Source organism: Eriocheir sinensis, chromosome 61 (genome assembly GCF_024679095.1).
Source record: "Eriocheir sinensis breed Jianghai 21 chromosome 61, ASM2467909v1, whole genome shotgun sequence".
Lineage (NCBI taxonomy): Eukaryota > Metazoa > Arthropoda > Malacostraca > Decapoda > Varunidae > Eriocheir > Eriocheir sinensis.
The window spans coordinates 700091-725341 of record NC_066569.1 but is presented as its reverse complement, the minus strand read 5'-3'; the positions used below and the strand labels follow the sequence as shown (position 1 = coordinate 725341).

General features: G+C 42.5%; 1 protein-coding gene and 1 pseudogene across 2 annotated transcripts in view; one reads left to right on the top strand and one right to left on the bottom strand.

Annotated features, from left to right (window-relative positions):
• LOC126985996 (cullin-5-like) overlaps positions 1–2796 on the top strand; it is a 36248-nt pseudogene extending 33452 nt beyond the window's left edge.
• Positions 2797–9111: 6315 nt separating this feature from the next.
• The window catches only part of LOC126986057 (probable ATP-dependent RNA helicase DDX49), a 48882-nt gene continuing 32742 nt past the window's right edge, over positions 9112–25251 (bottom strand). For both annotated transcript variants that reach the window (XM_050841737.1, XM_050841736.1), the window contains 5 exons: positions 23706–23885; positions 22714–22875; positions 15544–15720; positions 15010–15146; positions 9112–10872 (listed from right to left, as the gene is read on the bottom strand). In XM_050841737.1, the coding sequence (XP_050697694.1) occupies positions 10614–10872; positions 15010–15146; positions 15544–15720; positions 22714–22875; positions 23706–23885 (915 nt within the window). In that variant the 3' untranslated portion in view covers positions 9112–10613. The remainder of the gene's footprint in view (positions 10873–15009; positions 15147–15543; positions 15721–22713; positions 22876–23705; positions 23886–25251) is intronic.

Below are 25251 nucleotides of genomic sequence, written 5' to 3'. Positions count from 1 at the left end.
TTTTCCAAATAACTCATGATCCCTTTCTTCCTTCCAATTCCTGTACCACATTCCATCCCTTCTTATCCACTGTTTCTTTCATCTCTCTCCGCACTAATCCTTCTATTCTCCCTGTCGTCTCCCCACGCAGTCGTTGGTTGCCTTCCCCAAGATGAAGCGACAGGTCCTCTCCATGTCTGTTGAGGTCACGTCCCCCAAGGAGTTCACTGAAAACACCCTCTTTTGGGTCAACCAGGAGTTTGCGCCCATGTGAGTACCTGTTTGTTTGTTCGACTTTTTGTTTTCTCTTTAATTCTATTTTCTTTCATCTCTAAACATAACATAATTTGCTCTGTCTACCATATATACTCTCCTCACCAATGCAATAGAAATGAGCACTGACTTCACCTTTATCTTACCTTTAACATGTATTTTATTTTTGTTTTCTATACTTGTCTTCATGTAATTATTTGTGGATTTTTATTTTCCTTTCTTCTGGCAGCTTTCAATTTGTGTTCATTCCTCCTCTCATATACGTACACTTTTCTCTGTCAGTATTTTTTTTCTCTAGATCCGTTTGTGTTTTTGGCTTTGTACCTTCTGCTTCACTGTGGCTGTTGTTTCCTTCCTTCTCTTTGTCGGTTTCAACATAACATGCTCTCCGTCTGCCTTTTGTACAATTACTCGCTCTTTCTCTCAGATGCGTAGTCTCTCAATTTTCCTCCGTTCTTTTCCTCCTTTTCCTCTTCCTTAACTTGTCGCTCTCTCAGACCCATAATCTCCATTTTCCTCCCTTCTTCCTTACCTGTATCTCTTTCAGACCCATTATTTCTCCATTTTCTCCCTTCTCTTCTTTCGTTTGCTCTTCCTTACCCCTAATCTCCGTGCTAATTTCCGGCTGCAGAAAGAACGGTAAGCCCCAGAAGCGAGGGAAGGTGAACCTGATCGGCCGCCTTCAGCTAAGCACCGAGAAGAGCAAAGAGGAGGATAACGAGGGCATTGTGCAGCTCAGGATATTGCGGACACAGGTGTGTGTTTGTTACCTTCTGTTTGAGTGTGTTATAAGGGACGGTATTGTCGGACGTTTCCACCTCTTATGTCAACTATTTCCCAAGTCCGAAAAGGAGATCAGTCAGGTTCTAGGGAGTGTCTATTTAGGTTCATGGTACAGAAGAAAGGTCCGACTACCACCAGGGTCATAAAAATACCCCTGGAAATGCCCCACACTCCTACGAAAGCCTTGTCAAATGTGTGCGCTTGGGTGCTGAAATGTTTTAAGAATATGACTCAAGGTGTGATTCATTAGAGAGTTTCCTAATACAGTAGTTAGTTTATGCTCATGTTGATATATATTAATTCATTTTCCCATCTCTCTGCATACGATTTTTACTTATTGCTAATCTTTTTACTTATTGCACACACACACACCACACACCACACCACACACCACACACACACCACATACACACCACATACACACACCACACACCACACCACACACACACACACACACACACACACAGGAGGCCATAGTCAAAATCCTCAAGATGCGTAAGAGGATCTCCAACGCACAGCTACAGACCGAGTTGGTGGAGATGCTGAAGAACATGTTCCTGCCCAGCAAGAAACTCATCAAGGAACAACTCGAGTGGCTCATCGAACACAAGTACATGAAGAGAGACGATGAAAACATTAACGTATTCATCTACTTGGCCTAGCGTGCTGTGGAAGGTGTCACAGTGAGAGATGGGAAGAGAAGAGGGTGAGAATTTTAGAAAAGTGAGGGAGGGAGCGAGAGAGAAGAGAGAGACTGAAGGGATTTAAAGAGAGAGGGGTGTGGAGAAATTAAGAAGATGAAAAGGAGAAAAAATGGGGTCAACTGAGTGCTTGAGGGGTTGGTTATTTTAGTGTTGTGGGCGTTTGGTTTTCATTTGGTCGGTACTGCTGCTGCTGCTGCTACTCCTACTGCCACTTTTCCACTCTTTGTACCGCCCTACCTGTGTGTGCATCTGTCCTCTTCTGTTCACTCTCTGACAGTCCGTCTTTCACTTAGCAACTTTTCTTTTTTTCTGGTTTCTGTTCCTTGTCTTCGTCCCTCTTCACGCCCCTTTTTCTGTCAGGCTTTTGTGCACCCCCTCTCCTCTCTCTCCCCTTCCTTCATGTACATACCTTTTGAGGCGCTCACTTTGCCTCTGTATAAATAGTAGTTGTTAAGGTTAACCACCTCATCCTTCTCCTCTTGATCCTTTTAACCCTAATCTTTCATATTTTGTCCAAGTTTTAGTGTGTGTGTGTGTGTGTGTGTGTGTGTGTGTGTGTGTGTGTGTGTGTGTGCAGCATACATACACCCTGCCATTCAAGCAGCTAGCCAGCCACACATTCACAGCCTGTCAGTCAGTCATTTAGTCTGCCAGTCACATAGTAAGTCAGGCATTCAGATATCAGCCAGTCACAGCCAGCTAGCTACTGTCCTCCCTTCCCTCTCATTCCTCTCTCTGTTCTTTCCTCCCTTCCTCTCTCCCACTCGCTCTCTCTCTACCCGTCACTTTTGTAAATAGTGTCAAGAGTTTCGGTTATTAACCTAACGTGAGGGAAAAAGAAAACGTTAAATATACGAAAAGATAAAAACAATGCAAATGAAAAATGCAGAGATGGTTAATTGCTGAGGAAAATGCAAAATGGAAGAAGGAACAAAAGAGGGATAGAAGTAAGAAAAGTAAGAGTAGAATGTCCAGAAATGCAAGTGTAGAGTTGAAATATAAATTGATAGAAAAACTTGAGTGAATAGACACACACAGAGATGGATGGATGAACAAACTCAAGTGGTTTTTACTTGTATGTTATGTGAAGCTAGAAAGGAACAAGATGGACTGGTGAAAAAATATAATACTTTTTCTACCACCACCACCACTACTGATGCTACTACTACTACTACTACTACCTTTACTACTACTGCAACTACTACTGTTACTACTATAACCAAGTCCATATCCCCCTCTTATGTGGTTCTCTACTACTACTTTTGCTGCCTTTCTCCCTCATCCTCCTCTTCTTCATTAGTATATACCAATTCACTCAAACAGTATGTATATCATGTAAAAATCTCACTAGTAATTATGGCCATAATCTACTGTAAATGAAGTTAAAAACACACACACTCACACTTCTTTTAATATACTTTTTTTCATATTTTATCTTTGTTATGTCAAGTTTCCATGTAATTCTTTGCTATTTCAATCATGCTACATAAATTCTGTCCTCAAAGTACAATCATGTAATGAAGTACATATTTGATTTCTTTTTCTAGTGAAAAAGGATTGATGTAAAAAGAAGGTACAGGTAATCCCTGAGTTATGACATGCGACTTATGACTGCTCGGACATATGACCAGGCCAGTAACAATAACTTGACATTTTAAATACCTTGCCATGGGAAGAGCAGCTGTTTACACAGCGCTCCTGTGCTACACTCCCACTCCCACCCCGCTGCCGTCCTCATGCATAGGCCCCACCCCAACCTGGCTGGGGTAAGGCAGGAGGGGGAAGGATGGGTGGGCTGGCCCAGCCCACCCATCCTTCCCTTCTCAGTTGCCTTTGGAACTCAAGCTGTAAGTACTACTCATGCTTGTGTAACTAGTTGCTACTCTACCAGTTTAAGTCTGTGTGCAAGCTTAGTGATAGATCTAGCAGACACCAGTAGACGATACTGGCTTTACATTTGGAATGGGACATTTAATCCTCTGTTTACTAACTTTTTACAGTTGTGGTGTCACCTACTGCAGCACCATGTGTATAAAGCACTTATTTTAAGACCAGAAGATGAAATAACTACCTTGAGAAATAATACTCATCTAACAGAAAATTAAATTATATTTGAGATGCTAGAAAGCAAAATGCAGCCATGAACGAAATATTCAGGAGATGAAACACCTTGTGTTGTGCTTAGCCAGTACAGTCACCTCTTGATTAATGTGAGGGTTACGTTCCTGGAGATGTCGCGTTATTTAAACATAATTTCCCCATAGGAAACAATGGTAATAGGGGGGTTACGTTCCTGGACACTGGGAAAGTCTGCCTATTTTGGGGATTTTGTTACTCTAACCTTAAAAAAAACATTATTAATACATGAGTAGGTCACGGAAACAACAAAACACACGTTCTCAATTTATTTAAATTTGTTCTTCACTTGCGTCGGCCACCGTCCCTCCTCGATCTTGATCATGATGTCGCAGGTGGCTTGGGATTTCTCCCCAGCCAGGCCTTTGTATTGGCAGCCCCTGTGACAGAAAACAAAAACGTGGAAAGTCTATGTTCTACTTGGGGCAAGGTATCATTCCCTACATCTTGCACGCCACATGCTCTCCAGGAACTCTTTCACTGCCTCAATCACTCGTCCATTCGTCTCTCCACTCAGACCCAGCAGCAGCACCATCCACTCCCTTCCAGTCCTTCCATTCACCTTACGTCCCATCTCACTCAGCAACTCCTGCATCATCTTCGTTCTCTCTCTGTCATACTTCTTACATTTACCCCGCTCTCCATTCACCAGCCGCTCCCTTCACCTCCGCCACTCCGCCTCACTTGTCTCCTTCCTCTTCCTTTGACTACCCATGCTATTGGTGACAATGATAACTCCTTTAAGTTAAACTTTTCTAAAGAAAGAATTGCTACATTACATTTGTAAGTCACTGACACAACAAAAACACGTCCTCACACTCACCTTCAACACTTTGTTGATGTGTCACTGGTCGTCGTCTGCCGAATCCTCGCCCCGCTCTCCCTCCTCCCTCCTCACCCCATCCTTCCACCTCCTGTGAGGAGGTGGAAGGACACTTGGGTGTCACAGTAGAGGTCAAAATGCAGTGTACATATTCCAGAGAAACGTTCCACTCACAGTGCCGGCAAGCTTCAGACTGAGACATTGTCTCCGCGCTCTTTACGTCATCGAGCGTGACATCATCTATGAAACTCGTGTTAAATTGAACAAATCGCGTTAGTTAAACATATCTCCTTAAATATCAACTCGTGTTAAATCGAAAGGTGACTGTACAGGGCTGTTCAGGAGGTGGATAAGGGCTCGTGTACATTCAGCACTCAGTAGTCCTGTACACCATAAATAGAAACTAACCTTAAAACCTACAAGCAATGGGTTAAATATATTATTTTCCTGACCAGCAGGTACATACTGTCTTTGGACATTTGGCACCAAATAATAACTTGTATTCTGGAATTCCAAAACAGAAAAAAGAATAGAGTTCACTAGTTAAAGTACCTCTACCTGGGCGGCAGCGTGTGTCGTTGTGTGTATAGCCAGTACCGTAAGTTAGCTAGCAAAATGGTGTCCCACAACAACAGCCCCCGCACAGTATTCCTGCAGCAGCTCCGATAGGATACCTTTTACTGGAAACTGCAATCATAGTTGAACGAAACATTCAGAGAAGAGAAGTTGCTGCAGAGGTGACACTGGCCACTCATAAAACTATCATTTGTCTTGTTTTCAAACATGCCCCCCTCCTCCCACCCACCAACACAATACAATGATTTGGTGGTGCGTTTGGCTACTGCCACCGTCTTGGCAAAACTTGGTTGCTTAATTTCGTAATGTTGCACACTGTTATGTGGCTGAAGGGTCAACGAAATGCAGGACTGGGGTGAGGCGAGTTCATGAGGCCAGAGGTTGGTTTGGGGGGGAGGGTAGGAGGTAAGGGAATGCCGCTCTATCTGTGGCGGAACATTTGAATTGTTTATTTAATCTTTTGATATAAGTTTTGATTCATGACCAATCTGAGTTATGACCATCCCCGCCATAACTCAAGGACTACCTTTATTTTATTGTGCACGCTAGTCAGTGTCTTGAAACTTGGTGTGGAATTTTTTCTAGGGAGGGACTCGCGGACTTGGCATCATTGCCTGGGTGATAGTCTCCTGCGCTCATTGGCCTGTTCCTAACTTGTAATGAGTAGCCAACTGACTTTATATTCCTACCAAAACCCTTTTTGAGTTGTAAGGTACCAGATTATACTGGTAAAAATTATTTCAGTGACATCTTTATTATACAATGTGTGTGACTCAAGCCATTAAAGATAAATCTGAACATTTGTAACAAAACTAATCAAGTTGTAAATGCATGCAAATAGACAATATCCAGGGACTGCAGTGGCAAGCTGGATATTTGAGAAGCTGGATTTTTTCCCCCCCACTTCTAATATTATTAAAGAGTGGCAGTTTATAGTCTTCACTCCTTTAATAACTCATCTATTGTAAAATTTCTTGGTAGTTTTTAGTCCTGAATTTGTAGTGTGTAGTGATGCTACCTAGTCATCATGTAAACATTGGTCTTAGGCAAGTACTTTCTCTTCTCTTTCATCATGCTATTGTTAATCCTGAGATGTATTTTCATTATTTGTTGGTAATAAATGGCCATAAGGAAGAGAGACTATAAGACAAACTACACTTTGATAACATCAGTGCTGATTTAGAGAGGTGGCAGAGAGTGAGGGACAGAGGCTCTGTTAACGCAAATGTAATTTGTTGCAATTCAGAACAAGTTAACTGTCCAATGATGGTACAGAGACCACCACTCAAGCAATAATGCCAAGTCTGTGAGTCCCTTTCTAAAAGATTTTCCGCGCCAGGTTACGTGACACCGACTAAAAAGTTTTTTGGCATTATTATTGTTATTACTATTATTTTTTTTTTCATGTGTGTGTTTGTGTATGATTATTTGGTTGGTTGTGCCATTTTCTGTATATCATTCACTGATCATTGTATCATTGTTATCATTATCATCTGTATTAATTAACATCATTCTCAACCATGCTCACTACATACCATTATCATAATCATTATTATTAATATCATTGTTTCTGGAATAACCATGAGGATTTAAAGATAGGGAGGTACAGAACATAGCAGGGCCATGTGTAAGGGGGGAGTAAGGGGATGACCCCTTCCCCTAAATATTACTTGGTTTAAGATGAATTATGGTATAATTTGCGAGTGATCCTTGGCTGCCTAACACTGCCCATAGCACGCAAAACTAACCAACTTGTGGAACTCTCCAGAAACTCCAGAATCAGTTTCTGATACAGTCTTTCAATGTAGTACAGTGGCCTCACATCCAATGCATGATTCTCTGGTGCATTTCATGTCCAATGTGGCATTTTTTGGACAAGTATTTTTTTTTTAAAGTCCGGGGAAACGGCCCACTCACAGACGTTTACAATCTGGTAGTCATCAAAATTCAATACCTGCCCCAGACTTTTAGCACACTTTGTCCAGCACATTTAAGCAGCATATCTAAGAGACATACACTGCATATCTGGCATAAACCAGACTATTGAGGTGGTTTCCTCCCAAGAAGATTGACATCATTATCACAATGCTATCTTCTCAGTGGGCTTGCAGGAAACCTTAATACTTTGTATCTCCTCTCCAGCCTGTTGCTACAGCCACAGGCTAGGCAGCAAGGCACTGCTACATTAAAAAGCAGCCGTGTCTACTTCCAAATAGGAAAAATTGTTTAATCTCAGGGGTTCCCAAACATTTCAGGTCACGCACCACCTTCCAGGTGATGACCAAGTCCACGCACCCCCGCCAAGAGTCGAGGAATACTATGGTCTCGTACTACTGTCCTTTAAACTTTGTCCATTTAATACAAATTTTCTTCATGCACGGTATGGGGCTGTGAGCAATAATTATCAAAATTTTTGATCAAAAATGTAAACTGCGTGCCAGATGGATGTGCTCAGAGCATGGGTAAGTTTCAAACTTAAGGAACAGTCAACTCTGGTGAAGCGTACAGCATACATTAGTCTTAAAATAATATCAGTTAATGATGTGTTTGAAATTTTAATGAGACAAATATAAAATCCACCATTACTTTTTTTCTTATAACCCCCAGGGGTTTGCTCACCACAGTTTGGGAACCGCTGCCCCAAGTTGAAGTGGTGCTTGAGGGCCAAATTTTCAGCAGCCTTATACACAGTTTTGTTGATGTCGGTATTCCCTCTCTCAGGGGACTCTAATAACCACAGCATGTGGCCACCTAGTGAGTGCTGCAAACACTGACTGGGGAAGGAATCTGTTGTATGGCCAGACTTTTGTTTCAATACCTGGATTTGGCTAGACATATGTCTGACAACCACCAGACTTAGCAGAACCCCAAATTTTTTACCTGAGTTCCATCTTGGTTCCTGGACTTGACCAGGCATATGTGAGATCATTGCTGGACTCTGGGTTTTGTCCGTGAAATCTGGGAAATTGAGGGTCGTGTTATTTTTCAGAAGTTCTCTGACCAAATTAATCTGTTCCATTAGTTCTTTTTGTATGTCCAACATTAATTTTGTCCAATGAGACACAATCTCTGACCAAATTCCTGTGTAGGATGTGAGGCCACTGCATAAAGATGCTTTTAGGTAAAATACTTCAATGACTAATAATGGAGGACATGGAATCACTGTTTCTTAGATACTTTGAAAATACTAAGACAGGAAGCCACAGACTAGGGCTGCATATAAAGGGGTGCTTTATGGGAAAGAGACCTCACTAAAATATTACTTGCTCTAAGGTTAGTTTGGTAATGATTATTGATTGTTGAGCACCATCCAAAGTATGCAGTGAACTAACCACACTGGGGAACCCCAGGTTAGCCCTGAAAGAAATCTTTAGACTTGACCCTGGTGCAGAAAATAGCATTGAGGTGATGTAAGAGGAAGGGTAATGCAAAGATAGATCATGGAAAGTCTGAAAATAAATACAAATTATATTAACCCTTTGACTTGTGGTGTGGTGACTTGTGGTAGCCAAAGATTATCTTATTTACTGAAGGTCAAATTACAGGTCTTCAGAGAGTTCAACTAGCTGTGACTCATTTTTCTGGCGGTGGTGTCAAAGAATGCTATGATAAACTAAAAATTATATCATTAACCCGGTAGCAGCGGGGATCATGTTTCTTAATGGTCCCTCAAAGCGAGAAAAATGATGTAATGAAGAAAAACTGTGAAGTATATAATATGAAGATAATTATGCAGGTGATGTTATTTAATAGTGTTGCCAAAAAATGACAAAAAAAGGGGCATCATTGCAGAAACATCATTAGCATTTTAAGATCATAATCCCCTAACAAAATCATTCTCTCTCTCTCACAACTACAGTGCCCTTCTTTTCCTTTTCCTTCTTCACCTCTTTTTTTTCTGCCTTTTTCCTTTCTTTATTTACTTTTCTACCCTGTCCCTTTCCTTTCTACCTTTTTTCCCTTTATATGCTTTTTTTCTTTTCTCCTCCCTACTACTCCATCTCTCTCTTTTTCCAATTTATTGCCCTTTCTGTCTCCTTTTTTTACATCTCCATCTCTTTTTTTTCTTTCAACTTTTGTTTAGTTTTCCCTTCTCTTCTATGCCACATCTTTCCTCTTTTCCTTCCTTCCACCAGTACAACAGCCAACCACTAAGATATCTTCACCCTATCTTCTGTCTTCTTTCGTAATCTATCTCTTTCCTCCTCCATTATCTATTTACTTTATTTTCTCCACTGATCTCCCTTTTTACCTAATCAGTCCTGTCGATGCGTTTCCCTCCGCCTCTTCTCTATAAGTCTTTTCCGCCATCTAGTTGTCAATTATATGTTCTCTGTTTAGGGTCCTCGTCCTTCGCCTATCCTGTCCTCATTTAGTTGTTGTCTCCTTCATCTCTTTGGTTCTCTGCTATTTCTTTCTTCTTGTTACGGTATACTTCCATTTTCTCCTCACCACCAACAACAGTCTTCCTTCTCCTCTTTCTCTCTTCTCTTCCCTTCCCTTCTCTTCCAATCTCTTCCCTTCCCTTCCCTTCCCATCTCTTCCCTTCTCTCTCTCTCTCTCTCTCTCTCTCTCTCTCTCTCTCTCTCTCTCTCTCTCTCTCTCTCTCTCTCGCCAGTTCCATCTTGTATGCTGTGATGTTATTTTAAATAAAGAAATAAATACTCAGCAGACACTTCATTTCATCCTGACAGTGAACTTTTTGCATCAATGTGTTCAGATTTCCTCGGTAATGTTTGTATGGAATAATTACAATGTTTATGGGGAGGTAAATGATGCTGGTTCATGACTTATACTTCTCTACTCCACACTGATGAATCTGCCCACTTAGTGGTGTATATTTCATTCACTATGGTTCAATCTTTGTATCTGATGCTGATATAATTGTCAATGCTGTCTTACTTCAATGCTTGGTCTCTATGAAGTTATGCTGCTTAACCCCTCGGATGCAGACTTCCTACAAGAAGACATCACCAAGCTACAGGAGTGGAGCAAAAAGTGGCTGCTACAATTCATTGAAAAAAATGTAGTCATGTACCTTGGGAAGGGAAATCCAGCACACCAATACCACATGGGAAACACTTCACTATCCACCAGAGGCAGAGAAAGACCTGGGAGTATGTGTTAGCAGGCTACCAGTGAAGGTGAAATTCATACCAATCACAGCGGACGGGTTAACAAGGATTCGGCCTTATTAACAGAAAGTATAACCTTGTGTAAAACATGTATTCATATGTTATATATTTACTCCATTAATGAATAGACCATTTCATGTGCCCAATTCACAGAAACATACATCAACAAATCTGTAATATTTGTATCATACAGTTTTGACGCCATTATGCTGTTGTATCTTGTTTTGTCTTTCTCTTTTTTGTGTTCATTTTGTTGTTTTTATTCTTCATTCCTTTCACTGTATTCCCTACCACGGGACTGCTCTTCCCTCTCCCCTGCACTGCCTCCTCCTCCTCCACCTTTACCCTCCCCACTTCCATCCTCTGTTCCAGGTCCTCCAGCATACTCTTTCTTTCCTTTTTCTCCTTTTGTCTTGTTTTCTTGAGCTTCTTTTTCTTCCGCTTCTCTTCCTCGTCTGGGTCTCTGTGGGGAGGGAAAATGTTAGGTTTGCTGTCTCATTATTTTTCTCCTCATTATTCTTATTCATTTCACCCTCAGTTATACTTTTTTTCCCCCTTTCCTTTCACTATTATTCTCCCTCATTACTCTTCTTTTTAGAAGGTGGCCCGGGAGGTGCAGAAGCAGCACCTGCCCACAGAACCAGGCCTGGCATTGACCTTTAGAAGACTCTCTGTGTGGGCTCCTGGAATGTACTGAGCCTCTTGGAGGGTCACTGACTACCCTTCCTATCAAATGAATGCAGAGCTCTCCGAGATGAGGAGGCCTGGTAGTGGTACACCTACTACTGGTGCGGCAGGAGCATTGGTACCCATCTTAGGGGAGGTAGGCATAGGTATTTCCCGCCAACTGCAGCCATTTGTGGTTGAGGTTGCTCCAGTTGATATATAATGCAAGTGAGGCTGAAGCACACACTGGGCTTCATGTCTCTTGTTGCAGTGTACGCTCCGACCGAGATGTGTGAAACGGAAGAGAAACATGGAAATGCAGGCAACAAAATGCCTATTGGCTCATTACGAGGTTGCCCGCTTTAGTGATTTAACCCTTTCATTGTTAAACGTTCGCAGCGAGCGTTAGGCGTATGAGAGTGTTCCAACACTATTTTTCACAACACAGGATTGCCAATTGAGTGGGTTCTTCACTAAACTTGGTGGAAAATCATATCAGCCCAGCGTGGCAAATCTACGGACGAGTAACTGATGGATGTTCTTGTTCAATATAGCGGCATTTTTGCATAGCTTCACCTATCACCTGACTGATTCTTTGACCAAATAGTTGTAAATATTGCAGTTGGCAATACTCCCTTGCCAGAATCTCAAGGAAAGATGTCCGCAGTTCCCTCAATATGGCTGATCATCCCGCACGCACTGATGTAAGTGTTCACATTCATTACTCTCTGAATGTGCACGTACGTTCGCAGGAGAGGCATACATAACCAACTCCTATAGATCTGGGCCTCCTCTTTCTAATGGTGTTTTTGGTTTTTAGTTGTGATGAATAGTTTTTGAGATACAGAGGTTAAAAGAGACCCCCCATTGAGCTGCCTGACTGCGCCTGAGGGGATAGTCGCATCCTGTCCCACGCACAAAGAAAGGGTGAATCTGCTCAACAGCCACTTGGGGCTTGAGGAGCAGATGAAAGCACCGCGATATTGAGGAGCAGATGAAAGCACTGCGATATTGAGATGAAAGCACCTCGTTATTCAGTTTACTCCCGATGCAGTGAAATGACGGTCGATTCTGTATTTGAAGATGATGGTATTCGCATTTACTACTTCTGAAGGAAGATTTTCCAGTGGTGGATGACTCGGTTTGAAAAGAAACTCCTTCCAATGTCTGTGTTACATCGACTCGACTGAATGGGTAAACTGTTATTTCTTGTTCTTGAGTTGGTTTGCAGTTCAAAGAATTTAGAGTAATCAACATTATTGATTTTTTTCAGATACTTGAAGACTTGAATCATATCCCCTCGTAGTTGTCTTTTCTCCAATGTAAAGAGACTGAGTCGCTTGAGTCGTTCCTCGTACGGTTGAGCCCTTAAGGTTGGAATCATTTTTGTGGTGCGTCGTTGAATCCTTTCCAGTAAATCAATGTCCTTTCTGTAATTAGGAGACCAGAACTGTACTGCATACTCGAGGTGCGGTCTTACCATGGAATTATACAAGGATAGCATCACGTCTGGTGTTTTACACTTGAAATTCCTCGCTATGAACCTGAGCATAGTGTTGGCTTTGTTATGTCCTTTTTTTACAGTGATTCGCGTGTTTCAGGTCACTGCTGATAGTGACCCCGAGATCCTTTTCCTCCTGCATCGCCTGCAGAGGTTTCCCATTTAGTGAGGTCTGATATGTTCTGAGATATAAGTTCGTTGGATTTTTTGGGGGATTTTATAAACTATATTTTTTTTAGAAAACTTTTACAACAAAAGATAAAAAACCAATTGCCAGAGAATTTTCGAGGTCATTTTGGTGGCCATTTTGGATTTCTAATATGGCGACCACAAAATATTATTTTTCTCTTATTTACTTATTAATTTTGTTTTAACTGTACTGATTATGATGAAATATGACCAAAAACTATTAACTAGTTCACAATCCTGGCATGAGATTAATTGATAGGGGAGCGACCCCTGAAGAGATAACACTTCGACGAAGATAACGAGCCAGTGGAGAAAATGCCTAGAAGAATAATACCACATCTGCAAACAGGATCTCTGCATTGGCAAGTGAGTTTGAGCTGGCTGTCAAGAGTCGAGTCGAGATTGATTGAATTTATTGATTCGGCCAGTGGTTCCCAAATGAGTCTTGTGGCAGAGGCTGGAGGCTATGGGGAGAAAGTGTCTCAGAGATTCACAAAGAGCAAAAGAGTATAGAAGGAAGAGAACTGATAGTTCCACGCTTAGCCTTGCTTTAGGCGTGGTTAGTTATTAACAGCACATCATTCAATCTCACACATGCTGCACATACCCACAAAACAACACAACACAGTGACAGTACACAGTGTGATAAAAAAAGTGAGGACGAACATACATGAAACAACAGTCATTAAAGAATTAATGAAGATGAAGTGGTGGAAATAAATTAGTCATTGAAGTCTCTCAATTGAAAATTGCATTTCAGAGTCGCATTTTCAACATCCAAAGATGGCATAAAAGGTGACCTAATTAATTTTTACATTGTTTATGAGATTCCTTGTAAGCATTCCCACTAGTGACCTCACTAATTCATGATGTATGTGTGGTTACTAGTTCTGGACCCAATGTGCATGACTTTGCATTTGTCAACATTAAAGGACATTTGCCATTTTTCTGACCATTTGATAATGTGATTGAGGTCTTTCTGAATGATTTCGCAGTCGGTCTTTGTGAGGGCCTTTCCACCCACCTTGGTGTCATCAGCAAATTTTGATATTGTGGATTTCAGTCCTGATTCTAGGTCACTGATATATATGATAAAGAGGATGGGTCCCAGCACTGACCCTTGAGGCACTCCACTAGTGACTGGAAGCCAATCGGAAGGCTGCCTGTTGAGTAGTACTTGTTGTTTTCTGCCGGTGAGCCAATCTCTTATCCACGCGATCAGATTGGCTCCAATGCCCACTGAGTGCAGTTTCTTAAGGAGTCGCTCGTGTGGTACCTTGTCGAAGGCTTTCTGGAAGTCCAGGTATATAAACTGATCGAGTGCTTTAAAATACTTAACAGTTTTACCAATGTGGATCCGACCAAGCTGTTTGTGATGGATGATTCAACACGAACGAGAAATAATGGCGCTAAACTCAAATGTAGACAAGTTCATCTAGATTGCACAAAATTCTTCTTCACTAATGCTGTCGTTCGAGATTGGAACAGATTACCACCATCAGTGGTGCAGTGTAACTCGATTGCATCATTTATGAATAATCTTGACCGCTATCTCCTCCATCTCAATGTTCACTAGGTCAGTTTCAACATCATGGTGGCTGCATAACAACTGTCACTTAGGTTTAGGACAGACCACCTAGTTTGGGCCTTAGGGCCTGTGTGGTCTGGTTATCTATGTAAGTCTATGTAATACATCTCAGCCTGGAGAGATTATTGTATATCGTATAGACATTGCTGTTTATCATGCCAGGCACAAATTTATTGTATTTATTTTATATGACAGTCATCGTGTCTCTGATCACACTGGCCATACATCTCAGCCCATGTGGTCACCGGCTTGCCTGTTCGGGAAACAAGATTCTGTTATGAAGCAGCCGGTGCATTTTTTTGTTCAGAAAAGATTTTCAGGAACTGAATTGTTGAAGATGCAAGTCGTTTGACAACTGAGGTTCCACTTTATGGAAATATTCATATTTCTAAGACAACTGTAGCCAGACATCACAGGCCGGCACCAAAACAACACACACTTAGTGTATCCACACCTTCACCAGTAGCTAAAGGCCTGCTCTGCATAACATAATTCCTTCTGTGTGTGGGTCTCTTTATGTAGTCATTGTAAGTAAAGTATGCTGAGTCTGGTGTGCTTGGGAAGGGGCATTACTTGAATGTTCAGAGCAGACATGTCAAGGTTTTCTTCCTCTCCATCCTCATAATTCTTTTACCACTCCTCCTCCTCCTCCTCACCTTCCCTCCAGAATGAGCCTCTTCCGTTTGTTAATGTTCCGGCGCTCGTCAAAGTCCGTCTGGTCGAGGCGTATTTCCTGCATGCGGCGAGTGACGTTGACTTGCTTCATAATCCGCGTCACACCAGCCTCATCCACCTGTCAGAGGGGCAGAAAGTGGAAGGTGAGAGGATCTGGAGAGGGTGGAAAAGGGAAGGTGAAGGAAGGAAGGATGAAGGAAGAAAAGTAGAAGGTGAAGGAAGAGAGAGAAGGTGGAGGAAGAGGAGGTGGAGGAGGAGGTGAAAGAAGAGGAAGCAAGGAAGGAGAGCATTACCGATTCAAGAAAGCTAAGGAAGCAAAAGAGATTCTAGAATTGTTATTGTATTATTATTATCATTATTATTACTATTACTAGCAGTGGTGGTAGTAGTAGTAGTAGTAGTAGAAAAGGGTAGATAGAAAAGAAGGAAGGAGAAAGTATAAATTCCCTCCTTTCTTTGCCACCTCAACACTCTCTCTCTCTCTCTCTCTCTCTCTCTCTCTCTCTCTCTCTCACCTTCTTCTCTGTCATCTTCCTCCTCGTTTCTCCCTCAATGGCCAGCAGAACCTTGATTTCATGTGGTGTGATGAGTGTAAGCGCCAAGCCTTTACGTCCCGCCCTCGCTGTGCGCCCAACGCGGTGAATATATGTTTTGGGAAGGTTCGGTACGACATGGTTGATAACGAGGCCAACCTGTGGGGTGAGAGGGGTGGACTGGGGTGACTGGGAGCAAGATGAGGGTGACCGAAGGGTGAAAGGTGAAACATTATCCTGGCAATGGGAAATTCTTAAACTGTCTAGTTGTGGTTAGTCTACCCTTCCAATGAGATCTTTTGCTTGAATCTTCCAGAGAATAAATAGGGGGTTGGGGTTATAAGGACAAGCACAGAGTTAGGTTGGTATTATATGACACTTTTGCTTCTAACATCAGCTGTTTCTAAAGGTCAAAGAGGGGATCAATCAGGTTCTAATGAGTGTTTGTTTAGGTTTGCAATAGAGAAAGGGTCAAACTACCACCAGGGTCATAAAACTACTCCTGGAAATGTCCAAAACTTCCAAGAAAGCCTTGTCAAATGTGTGAACTTTGGCCATGAAATGTTTAGTAATATGGCCCTTAGTAGGAGTGAGTGAGGAAAAAAGATACTAAGCTAGGGACGATACACTAGCAAGTTGTGGAGGTTGTACGGCTACAGAAATAAAGTCCACCATTTGTTTCCTTAATTACTTCCGCAGGCTAATAATTTTTCCAAAGTGTGTAAACTCAAGAGCCAGTGGAAGCAGATGTAAGGGAACCCTGCAACGTAACACTTGGTAGTGCTTGCAGACAGCCTTCCTGTATGTTTGCAGGAATGTAGGAAGTGTAGAGAAAAGCCAACACAGTACTAATTTATATTACTTTATGCAATGCAGAGGCGGGGCACGAGAGTTTCAATGACAATGATATATGTTTAGATATGCAAATACTTACCATTGTATTACATTTGCCTGCAGTATTAAGTACAGTAACATACAAGTTTACAGCCCAAGAGCAAAAAGCAAAAACACAGCCTTCATTAGTAATGTCTGCCTAATACTTCTAGTTTTATCCCTAACAACAAATTGTGAAGAAAAAACTTGCTGGAGGAAGATATTGAATCAAAAGAAAATCAGCATATGGCACACTTTTGTAATTTTTGCTGCTATAAACTTTCAATTGATCATTTACTCTCACTGGAAATACAGAAAACCCTCGCTTTAATGTAGCCATTGGGGGAAAGGGGGAAACATTACATTAAAAAATTGTTATATCCAAGGGATCGTGGCAGGCAACGTGGTGAGGCGGAGGCAGGCAGTGCGGTGAGGCACAGTGGCAGGCAGTGCGGTGAGGCACAGTGGCAGGCAGTGTGGTGAGGCACAGTGGCAGGCAGTGTGGTGAGGCACAGTGGCAGGCAGTGTGGTGAGGCACAGTGGCAGGCAGTGTGGTGAGGCACAGTGGCAGGCAGTGTGGTGAGGCACAGCAGTGTGGTGAGGCACAGTGGCAGGCAGTGTGGTGAGGCACAGTGGCAGGCAGTGTGGTGAGGCACAGTGGCAGGCAGTGTGGTGAGGCACAGTGGCAGGCAGTGCGGTGAGGCACAGTGGCAGGCAGTGTGGTGAGGCACAGTGGCAGGCAGTGTGGTGAGGCACAGTGGCAGGCAGTGTGGTGAGGCACAGTGGCAGGCAGTGTGGTGAGGCACAGTGGCAGGCAGTGTGGTGAGGCATGGTGGCAGGCAGTGTGGTGAGGCACCGTGGCAGGCAGTGTGGGCAGGCAGTGTGGTGAGGCACAGTGGCAGGCAGTGTGGTGAGGCACAGTGGCAGGCAGTGTGGTGAGGCACAGTGGCAGGCAGTGTGGTGAGGCACAGAGGCAGGCAGTGGCAGGCAGTGTGGTGAGGCACAGTGGCAGTGTGGTGAGGCACAGTGGCAGGCAGTGTGGTGAGGCACAGTGGCAGGCAGTGTGGTGAGGCACAGTGGCAGGCAGTGTGGTGAGGCACAGTGGCAGTCTGGTGGGAGGCACAGTGGCAGGCAGTGTGGTGAGGCAGGCAGTGTGGTGAGGCACAGTGGCAGGCAGTGTGGTGAGGCACAGAGGCAGGCAGTGTGGTGAGGCACAGTGGCAGGCAGTGTGGTGAGGCACAGTGGCAGGCAGTGTGGTGAGGCACAGTGGCAGGCAGTGTGGTGAGGCACAGTGGCAGGCAGTGTGGTGAGGCACAGTGGCAGGCAGTGTGGTGAGGCACAGTGGCAGGCAGTGTGGTGAGGCACAGTGGCAGGCAGTGTGGTGAGGCACAGTGGCAGGCAGTGTGGTGAGGCACAGTGGCAGGCAGTGTGGTGAGGCACCGTGGCAGGCAGACACTTTGTGAGTCATAATTTCTTTGTCCAATGCGTGTGAAATCCATTACTATGGAATGGCAACAGGCTGGCAACTGGCTCTGAACTGATGGTGCATGTTGCAGGAAGTTTTGCCTTTGTTATGACACCCAACAAACAATTCATTAACAAACCTCTTTGCTGTTAATGGCTCACTGTAATCGGTAATATCCTTATTTGACACATGTTCTTCCTAATTTTCTTGTTGAAAAATACTAGATAAAATGCCTTTTATGTGAGTCTGAGATTTCATAAGTCTGAGGATTAGCCGTTTAACCTTATGGTGTTATAAGTACCACAAAATCTTGTAACTGCATGTCTTGATTCTGCAGAACTCAGTGGGCTGCTGTAGTAGAGGGGGTCTTGGGTTGGGTAGTAATAGTCTTCATTGCCAAATCATAAAGGCAGAGGGCATGTGTGTAAGGCAGAATGGTCCACTTGACTAGCTACCAGAATCACTAGATTGTGGGCAGGCAGATGTTTGGCACCCAGTTTTAAAGTTAATATCCGGTGGGGAATTAAAGATCAATGTGGATGTTTGGCACCCAGTTTTAAAGTTAATATCTGGTGTGGAATTAAAGATCAATGTGGATGTTTGGCACCCTTTTTTAAAGTTAATATAAGGCATATTGTTTGAAACTGACTGTCATAATGGCAGTGAGTGAGTGAGTGGTCGTGGTCGTGATCGGATGTGCTGCGTCTTGCTCCACACGGAAAGTGCTGTGTCGATGTGGCTGTCAGGGCCAAGGACGTGAGGGATTTGTGTTACGTTTGTGAGGATTTCACAGGCGAGAAGTGGATTGGATGCTGTTTGTGCCCTAAATGGTGTCATGTGAAGTGTGCTCATTTGTCTGGAATTAAGCTGGATAATATGACTAAAATTAATTGGATTTGCACCCCATGCCTCCATAAAGCATCTCTGGCTACCAAAATTGTGAAGAAATTGGATGAATTCAAGCAAGAAATATCTGTGGTTAAAGGTGAGGTTGAATCAAGGGCTGAGGAGGTGCAAGAGGAGCTAGGATCAGTTGGTGATGCGGTTCATGCAGACAAAGCAAATCTTAGTTAGGCTGAGGTGGCGAAGAGAGACAGGAAAGTGAAGAAGAATCTCCTATTTGTGAAAGCTTCTACCCAGGAAAAGAAGGCAACAGATATGAAGGATGAAGTCTCCCAGGCATTGAATGGCATTCAAATAACTGATTCAAGATTGACACAGGGCCGGATTATCCTATACGCCAAGTACGCCATGGCGTAGAGCCCCAAGCACTGAGGGGCCCACAAAACCTGATAGACCCGACCCATAATTGGGCCCCCACATAATGGAAATCCCGGAAATGCCTGTAGCCTCAGGGAGATCAGTATGCTTCCTTGGACTGTTGACCGAAAAAAGAAAAAAAAATAGATAAAATAAAATAGCAAAAACTTGTTTGTGTTGGCAACACAAGGCAGTGCTTGCAATTTCTTTGAACTTGTGCAGGAATTATATGCATATTCAGTTGGATCAACAAAGCGCTGGAATTTACTAACAAAGGAATTGTCACCTAATGAAAATGATAGAATTCTATCCCTAAAAACATTATCTTCCACACGTTGGCATTTCCATTCTGAATCAGTGAAAGCACTGCACTTAAACTACTCAAGCATCTATGGTATGTTAAATGAAATTGCAGACAATGAGGAAGTTAAAGGAGATGCTCGACTTGCTGCATCAGTTTTTGCAAAGAATATGTGCCTTCTTGAAAATGCATTTATATGTGTTCTTTGGAACAAGATCCTCCAGCACTTTCAGAAAGCTAGTACTCTTCTCCAAAGCACAAATATTGACATCAGCATGGCTGTATCATTGTTTCTATCACTTGAAAGTTTTGTTGCTGAGCTTCGTGGTCAGTTTGATGAACTGGAGAATGATGCAAAAAATCTCATGGAAAATGTTCAGCAAGTATATGTATCGGAAAAGGTACGGAAGAGAAGACAGCAGCGTCAAGCTGATGATTCTGCTGAACCTGATGCAGATCTTCAAGATGCACAAAAATTCCCTGTACAGAGTTTTGTTGTCATCATTGACAAGTTACATGCAAGTTTAGCTCAATGTAGCCAGGCTTATCACAAGATATCTGACGACTTTGCCTTTATCAAGTCATTGAGGGAGAATGATACTGCACACCTGAGAGTTGATGTATCCAGCTTGGTGAAAAAATACATCAATGACTTGGAACCCCACTGCAAGGATGAATTTGTAACATTCTCAGAATTTGTAACTCATTTGAAGTTGGATCGTTATCCTCTTGTCCTGTTAAAATACTTAAGGAAGAATCCAGTTGTAGAGTCAACATTTGCCAATGTTTCAACTGCTCTGCGATTGTTCTTAACATTACCAGTCACAGTCTGCGAAGGTGAATGTTCATTTTCCAAACTGTCTTTGATCAAAAACAGATTTCGTTCAACAATGACTCAAAATCGACTGAATGCTTTGTTATGTCAATTGAAAATTATGTCACCTCCTCAATGACATTTTAAACCATAATTGAACGGTTTTCACAAGAGAAATCAAGAAAATGGGCATTGGTGTAGCTGCTATAGTTACCTATGTACATAAGTACGGTATGTATCCTGCTAATACAGAATATAAAGAAAATAAAGATGATGACAATCTGTATTAAATATATTGTATCATTAATTCATGATGATGTTTCAAAAAAATATGAAATTGTCCAGATCTTGCCTAATTTATTCAGGGGGGAGGAGGGGGGGGGGGGGCAAAACTGCAGGTGGCATAGGGCCCAATGGAAGCTTAATCCAGGCCTGGATTCACAAATGAAGGTAATATTGTCTGAACTTTGATAATGAGGACACAAGGGCTGAGGCTGCTCAAAAATTGGAGTCTGTCGAGCAAATTAATACCAAGAGTATTGGAAAGATGAAACCAAAGATCATGATATGCAATGTGCATAGAGAGGAGACCAAGGGAAAAATAAAGGAGACCATCTCGGACCTCAATGAGTTCTTACGCACAATTCAGAGTGTTGAGAATAAGACTGAGCTGATTTTTAGTAAGCCTGCAGCTGGCGGTACGATGCACTACATTTTGAGGTGCAACCCAACTGTGAGAGAGCCAATCTACAAGAATCATGACAAGTTGAAATTAGAATGGGGAATATACACAGTGAGAGACAGATACCATGCAATTATATGTTACCGTTGTCAAAGATATGGCCATCTTGAGGCCAGCTGTACTGCCAAGACCAATGAAGAAGCCCCAAAATGTTTCAAATGCACTGGCGATCATAAATCAAAGGAGTGTGCCATGGCTGAGAAGAAATGCATGAATTGTGTGAGGTACAAAAAGCCTGAAATCTACAACTCAGCAAATGACCGGTGTTGTGTAGTACAGTCGGGGCCGTTGTTCCTCTCTTTTAGCTGAGCAGGAGGCATATTTCCACTTCCTCAGCCTTTCCCTTGAAGGTCGCTCTGAGCCTGTCACCGTGACCCCCCCATTTCACCCTTCCCTTCCTACACACCTGCACATCCCAGGAGACAATAGGAGGAGTGTGGGTTAGGAAGGGAGATTCTTTCTTTCTGTCTACATATTTTTCATTCTCCTTCTTTCTTTCTCTCCTTCTTTCTTTTTTTTTTCTTTTTCTTTCTTTCTTTCCATCTTTCCCTCTCTTTCTGTCTATGTATTTTTCATTGTAATTCTTTCCTTCTCTCGTCTTTCATTATTTCTTTCTTTTTCTTTCTATCTGCTTCTTTCTTTCTTACTCTTTTTTTTCTTTCTCTTTCTCTTTCTTTATTTTTCATTTCATTCTTTTCTTTCTCTCATTATTTCTTTCTATCTTTCCCTCTGTCTTTCTTCTCTTCCTGTCTGTCTCTTTCTTTCTGTATATATTTTTCATTCTTTCTTTCTTTCTTTTATTTTTCTTTCATTTTTTTTCTTTTTATTTATTTCTCTTTCTTTTATCTTCCTCTTTCATTTTTCTTTCTCTTTCTTTCTTTCTATCTTTCCCTCTCTTTCTTTCTGTCTATATATTTTTTATTCTCTTTCTTTCTTTCACAATACACCACATAATGCAAAATTAAAGACAGTCATATGGAAACAATTTGCACTCTAAAGGGCAAAATAATGAGACAGAAACAAGAGATTGTATGAGCATCAAGCATACATGCAGCATTGTCTTAAAAAGTACTGGCTGGAACATGTCACAGAATCAGTACTGCTGTAGTTTTGTAAGGCACTTCTTGAATGAATTCTTGAGTTCTAGCCAATAAAAATATTCACAGGAGGAATAATTGAAGCTTCAAATTCTGAGATTGAAAATGTCAGGGGCCTGCATGCTTGCCTGCACTGGACTACACCTCCAAATGGTAGGTATCCATTTTCTTTGATCTTCAGCAACCACTCGGACCAATATCACCCTCAAAACTAGCAAAACTTACTAGCAAAAATTACTTTGAATAACAACATAGGGGTGATGACCAAGTGGTCAGCATGCAGACATAGTGATCCCAAGGGCCTGGGTTCAAGCCCCACCACAATAGGCTGACAATTTTCTACCATTACTGAATGGCGAAAGATTACCTACATGCTGTCCAGATCATCAATCTGCTAAATTTCAGCAATTTTTGGTTCAGAGGAGCACCGGGGGAAGCAGGAGCCATGCAAGAGTTATCTATCATGGCTGCTGCTATACATAACATTAGCATCCACCACTATCAGGTTGTGACTGTCCACCAGGCCCCACAAAAAAGCCTACTGACATTATGGACAGTAAATTACATATAAAAAAATATTTACTGTGTTCACCCACTCACCAGGGGAATGTCAAGGCCACGGCTGGCAAGGTCAGTGGCAATGAGCACCTTGATCTGCGATGACTTGAAGCGTGCCAGGGCGGCCAGACGGTCCCGCTGCGACAACATGGAATGCAGTGCGGCGGCTTCGATGCCCAGTGCACCTAGCATCATTTTTAGGACCTGTTGGAGTGGAAAGATTGCTGTGGATCAGATGGATGGGGAGAGATGAGAGTAAAGGGATAGCAAGTGGAAAAGAAAACTAGACATTGGACACTAACGAGTGCAAACTGCCCGCTGCCAACACCCTCTGGTCGGAGTGCTCAAAATGTGAAAATATGCAATTAAGTCTTGGGCGAGGTCCTGCACTGCTTCACCTCTCAAAACTCGTGCCTGTGAAAGGATTACTTTATTTTTGACCTTGGTGACCTTGACCTTTGACCTCGAAAATCGAACTTGTCCTGTGTGGGGCTATTAGAAGTCCACCTATGATGTTTCAAAATCCTAGCTGTAATGGTTCAAAAGTTGTTAAGTTAGAAAAAAAAAAAAAAAAAAAAAAAAAATCAACATTATCTTTATGACCTTTCTTGGGGAGGGGGTTGCAGATAGATATGTGCTGATAAGGGAAGAAGTGGTAGACAAGAGGAAGGAAGGAGAAATGGGTAGAAAATAAGTGGGATGGAGACAGAAGCAACAGAGAACCATTAGTACATCAAGGATCACTTTTATATCCTGTGGGAGTAGGAGGGACAATGAGTTAAGAGCTAAAAATGAAAGGGATGGAAAAAGTAAACAGAATAGGAGAACAGAAGAAAAAAAAGACTTATTGCAAATCATTTTCAGGACCTATGGCAATGCTGTGGGGCTGTAGATGAAGAGATGGGAGCGACAAATGTGGGAAAGAAAAAAAGAGCAGAGCGGAGCCAGAACAGGAGTGACAACAACAACCACTGCAAAATAAAAGTAAATGTGAGTAAAAAGAAAAACGTCGAGAGAACATTTCCCTTACATACCTGCGTCCTCTTACAGGTGTCGGTGAAAACCATGACCAGGTCCTTAGGGTGGTCCTGGGTATGGCGCAAGACAGTGGCAACCAGTGTGGCATCCTTCATAACGGGCGTCACCAGGGCATATTCTTCTGTCAGCTCCTCCACCGTGGCTCTTCCTCCCTCATCCCCACGCCACACAAACACCTGAAACCAGAGAGACAGCAAGGGTAAGGAAGAGAAATGGAGGGACAAGGAAGAGGAAGAAGAGAAAAGAAGAGACTACATGAAGGAGGGGTGGTTGGAAAGGGGAAATGAGGAGGTGGAAAATATGTAGGAAGAAGATTAGGAAAGAGAGATGAGGAGGAGGAAGATATAAGGGCAAATAAAGAGTATAGAAGTAACAGATCTCATTCCTCTTCCAAATAGTCTTTCCTCCAGTTTTTCCTCCTCCCTTTCAAATCTCCAGCATCTTACAGTTTCCATAATACTCCTTTTTGTGGAACTTTATCAGAAGCATTTTTGAGATCCAAATGTGTGCAATCTGCCCGTCCATCCCTTTCTTGTGTTATTTCTACAAATCTGAAGGACAAACTGATAGAAACAGCTTGGCAAGTAAAAAAATCTGTGATATTTGAGTCAAACATTCAAATCAATGGTGCAGAATTTATGATTAAATAAACAATGGCTGTCTGTGTGGACCACGGCAGCTCTGATAAATAAACAATGACCGTCATTTAAGGGTTAAAGAAGATCAACTGTTCCCCGCACAATAACATGGCCTGTTACCAAGGGTGTTGAAAGAAAACAACAAAGAAATAAGCAACAGATTATAAGATCATTCTCCCAAAAGAATCTATCAATGGGGGCATACGCTGGGGGATGTGGTGTCTTGCTCACCCTGTGACGCCAAGTCGAGGTTCCTCCGAGCAAGTCTCCAAGCAGGCCCCCTTTCCATCCTGAGTACCTCCCAGCAGGATCTATCGACTTGCTCAAGCCATGGACTCAGTGGGCATCCCCTTGGCCTCCTCCACTCAGGATTGTCTCTTACAGAGACAACCCGATGTGCCACATGCCCATGTAGCCAGAGTTGGCGTTGATGGACTATGCAGGTAATATATCAGGTGTCCAGAGATAAAGGGGCAAGGCACACACATTTTCTATGATTTTCAAAAATAGTGCAAAGTATACTGACCCTTAAAACAAGAAAATCGAGGGTGTACCAGCAATAAATGTGAACAAGAATTCCTTATTATCATGTAGTGGTTATCGGAGGTAAAGAGGCTGTCACCAGCAGCATGAGAAGCAATGAGGAGCTGGTTTTCCAGCACTACCCGCTGCTTTGCCAATCACAGGCGGCGCTGCCGACCAAGTGGAGCGTCTGAGTTAAACCCCGGGAAGTAAACATTGTCCTCAGGGACTCCTCGCAGTATTATTATTATAAAAATTCATAAAAAATCAGCATTTTGGTGTAAAATGAAATGGTAAATACATAGGTTAGGTGAACAACATAGATTTAAAAAATCCATGTACATTATGGATATTCCAATTATGATAACCAATTTCCAAAATG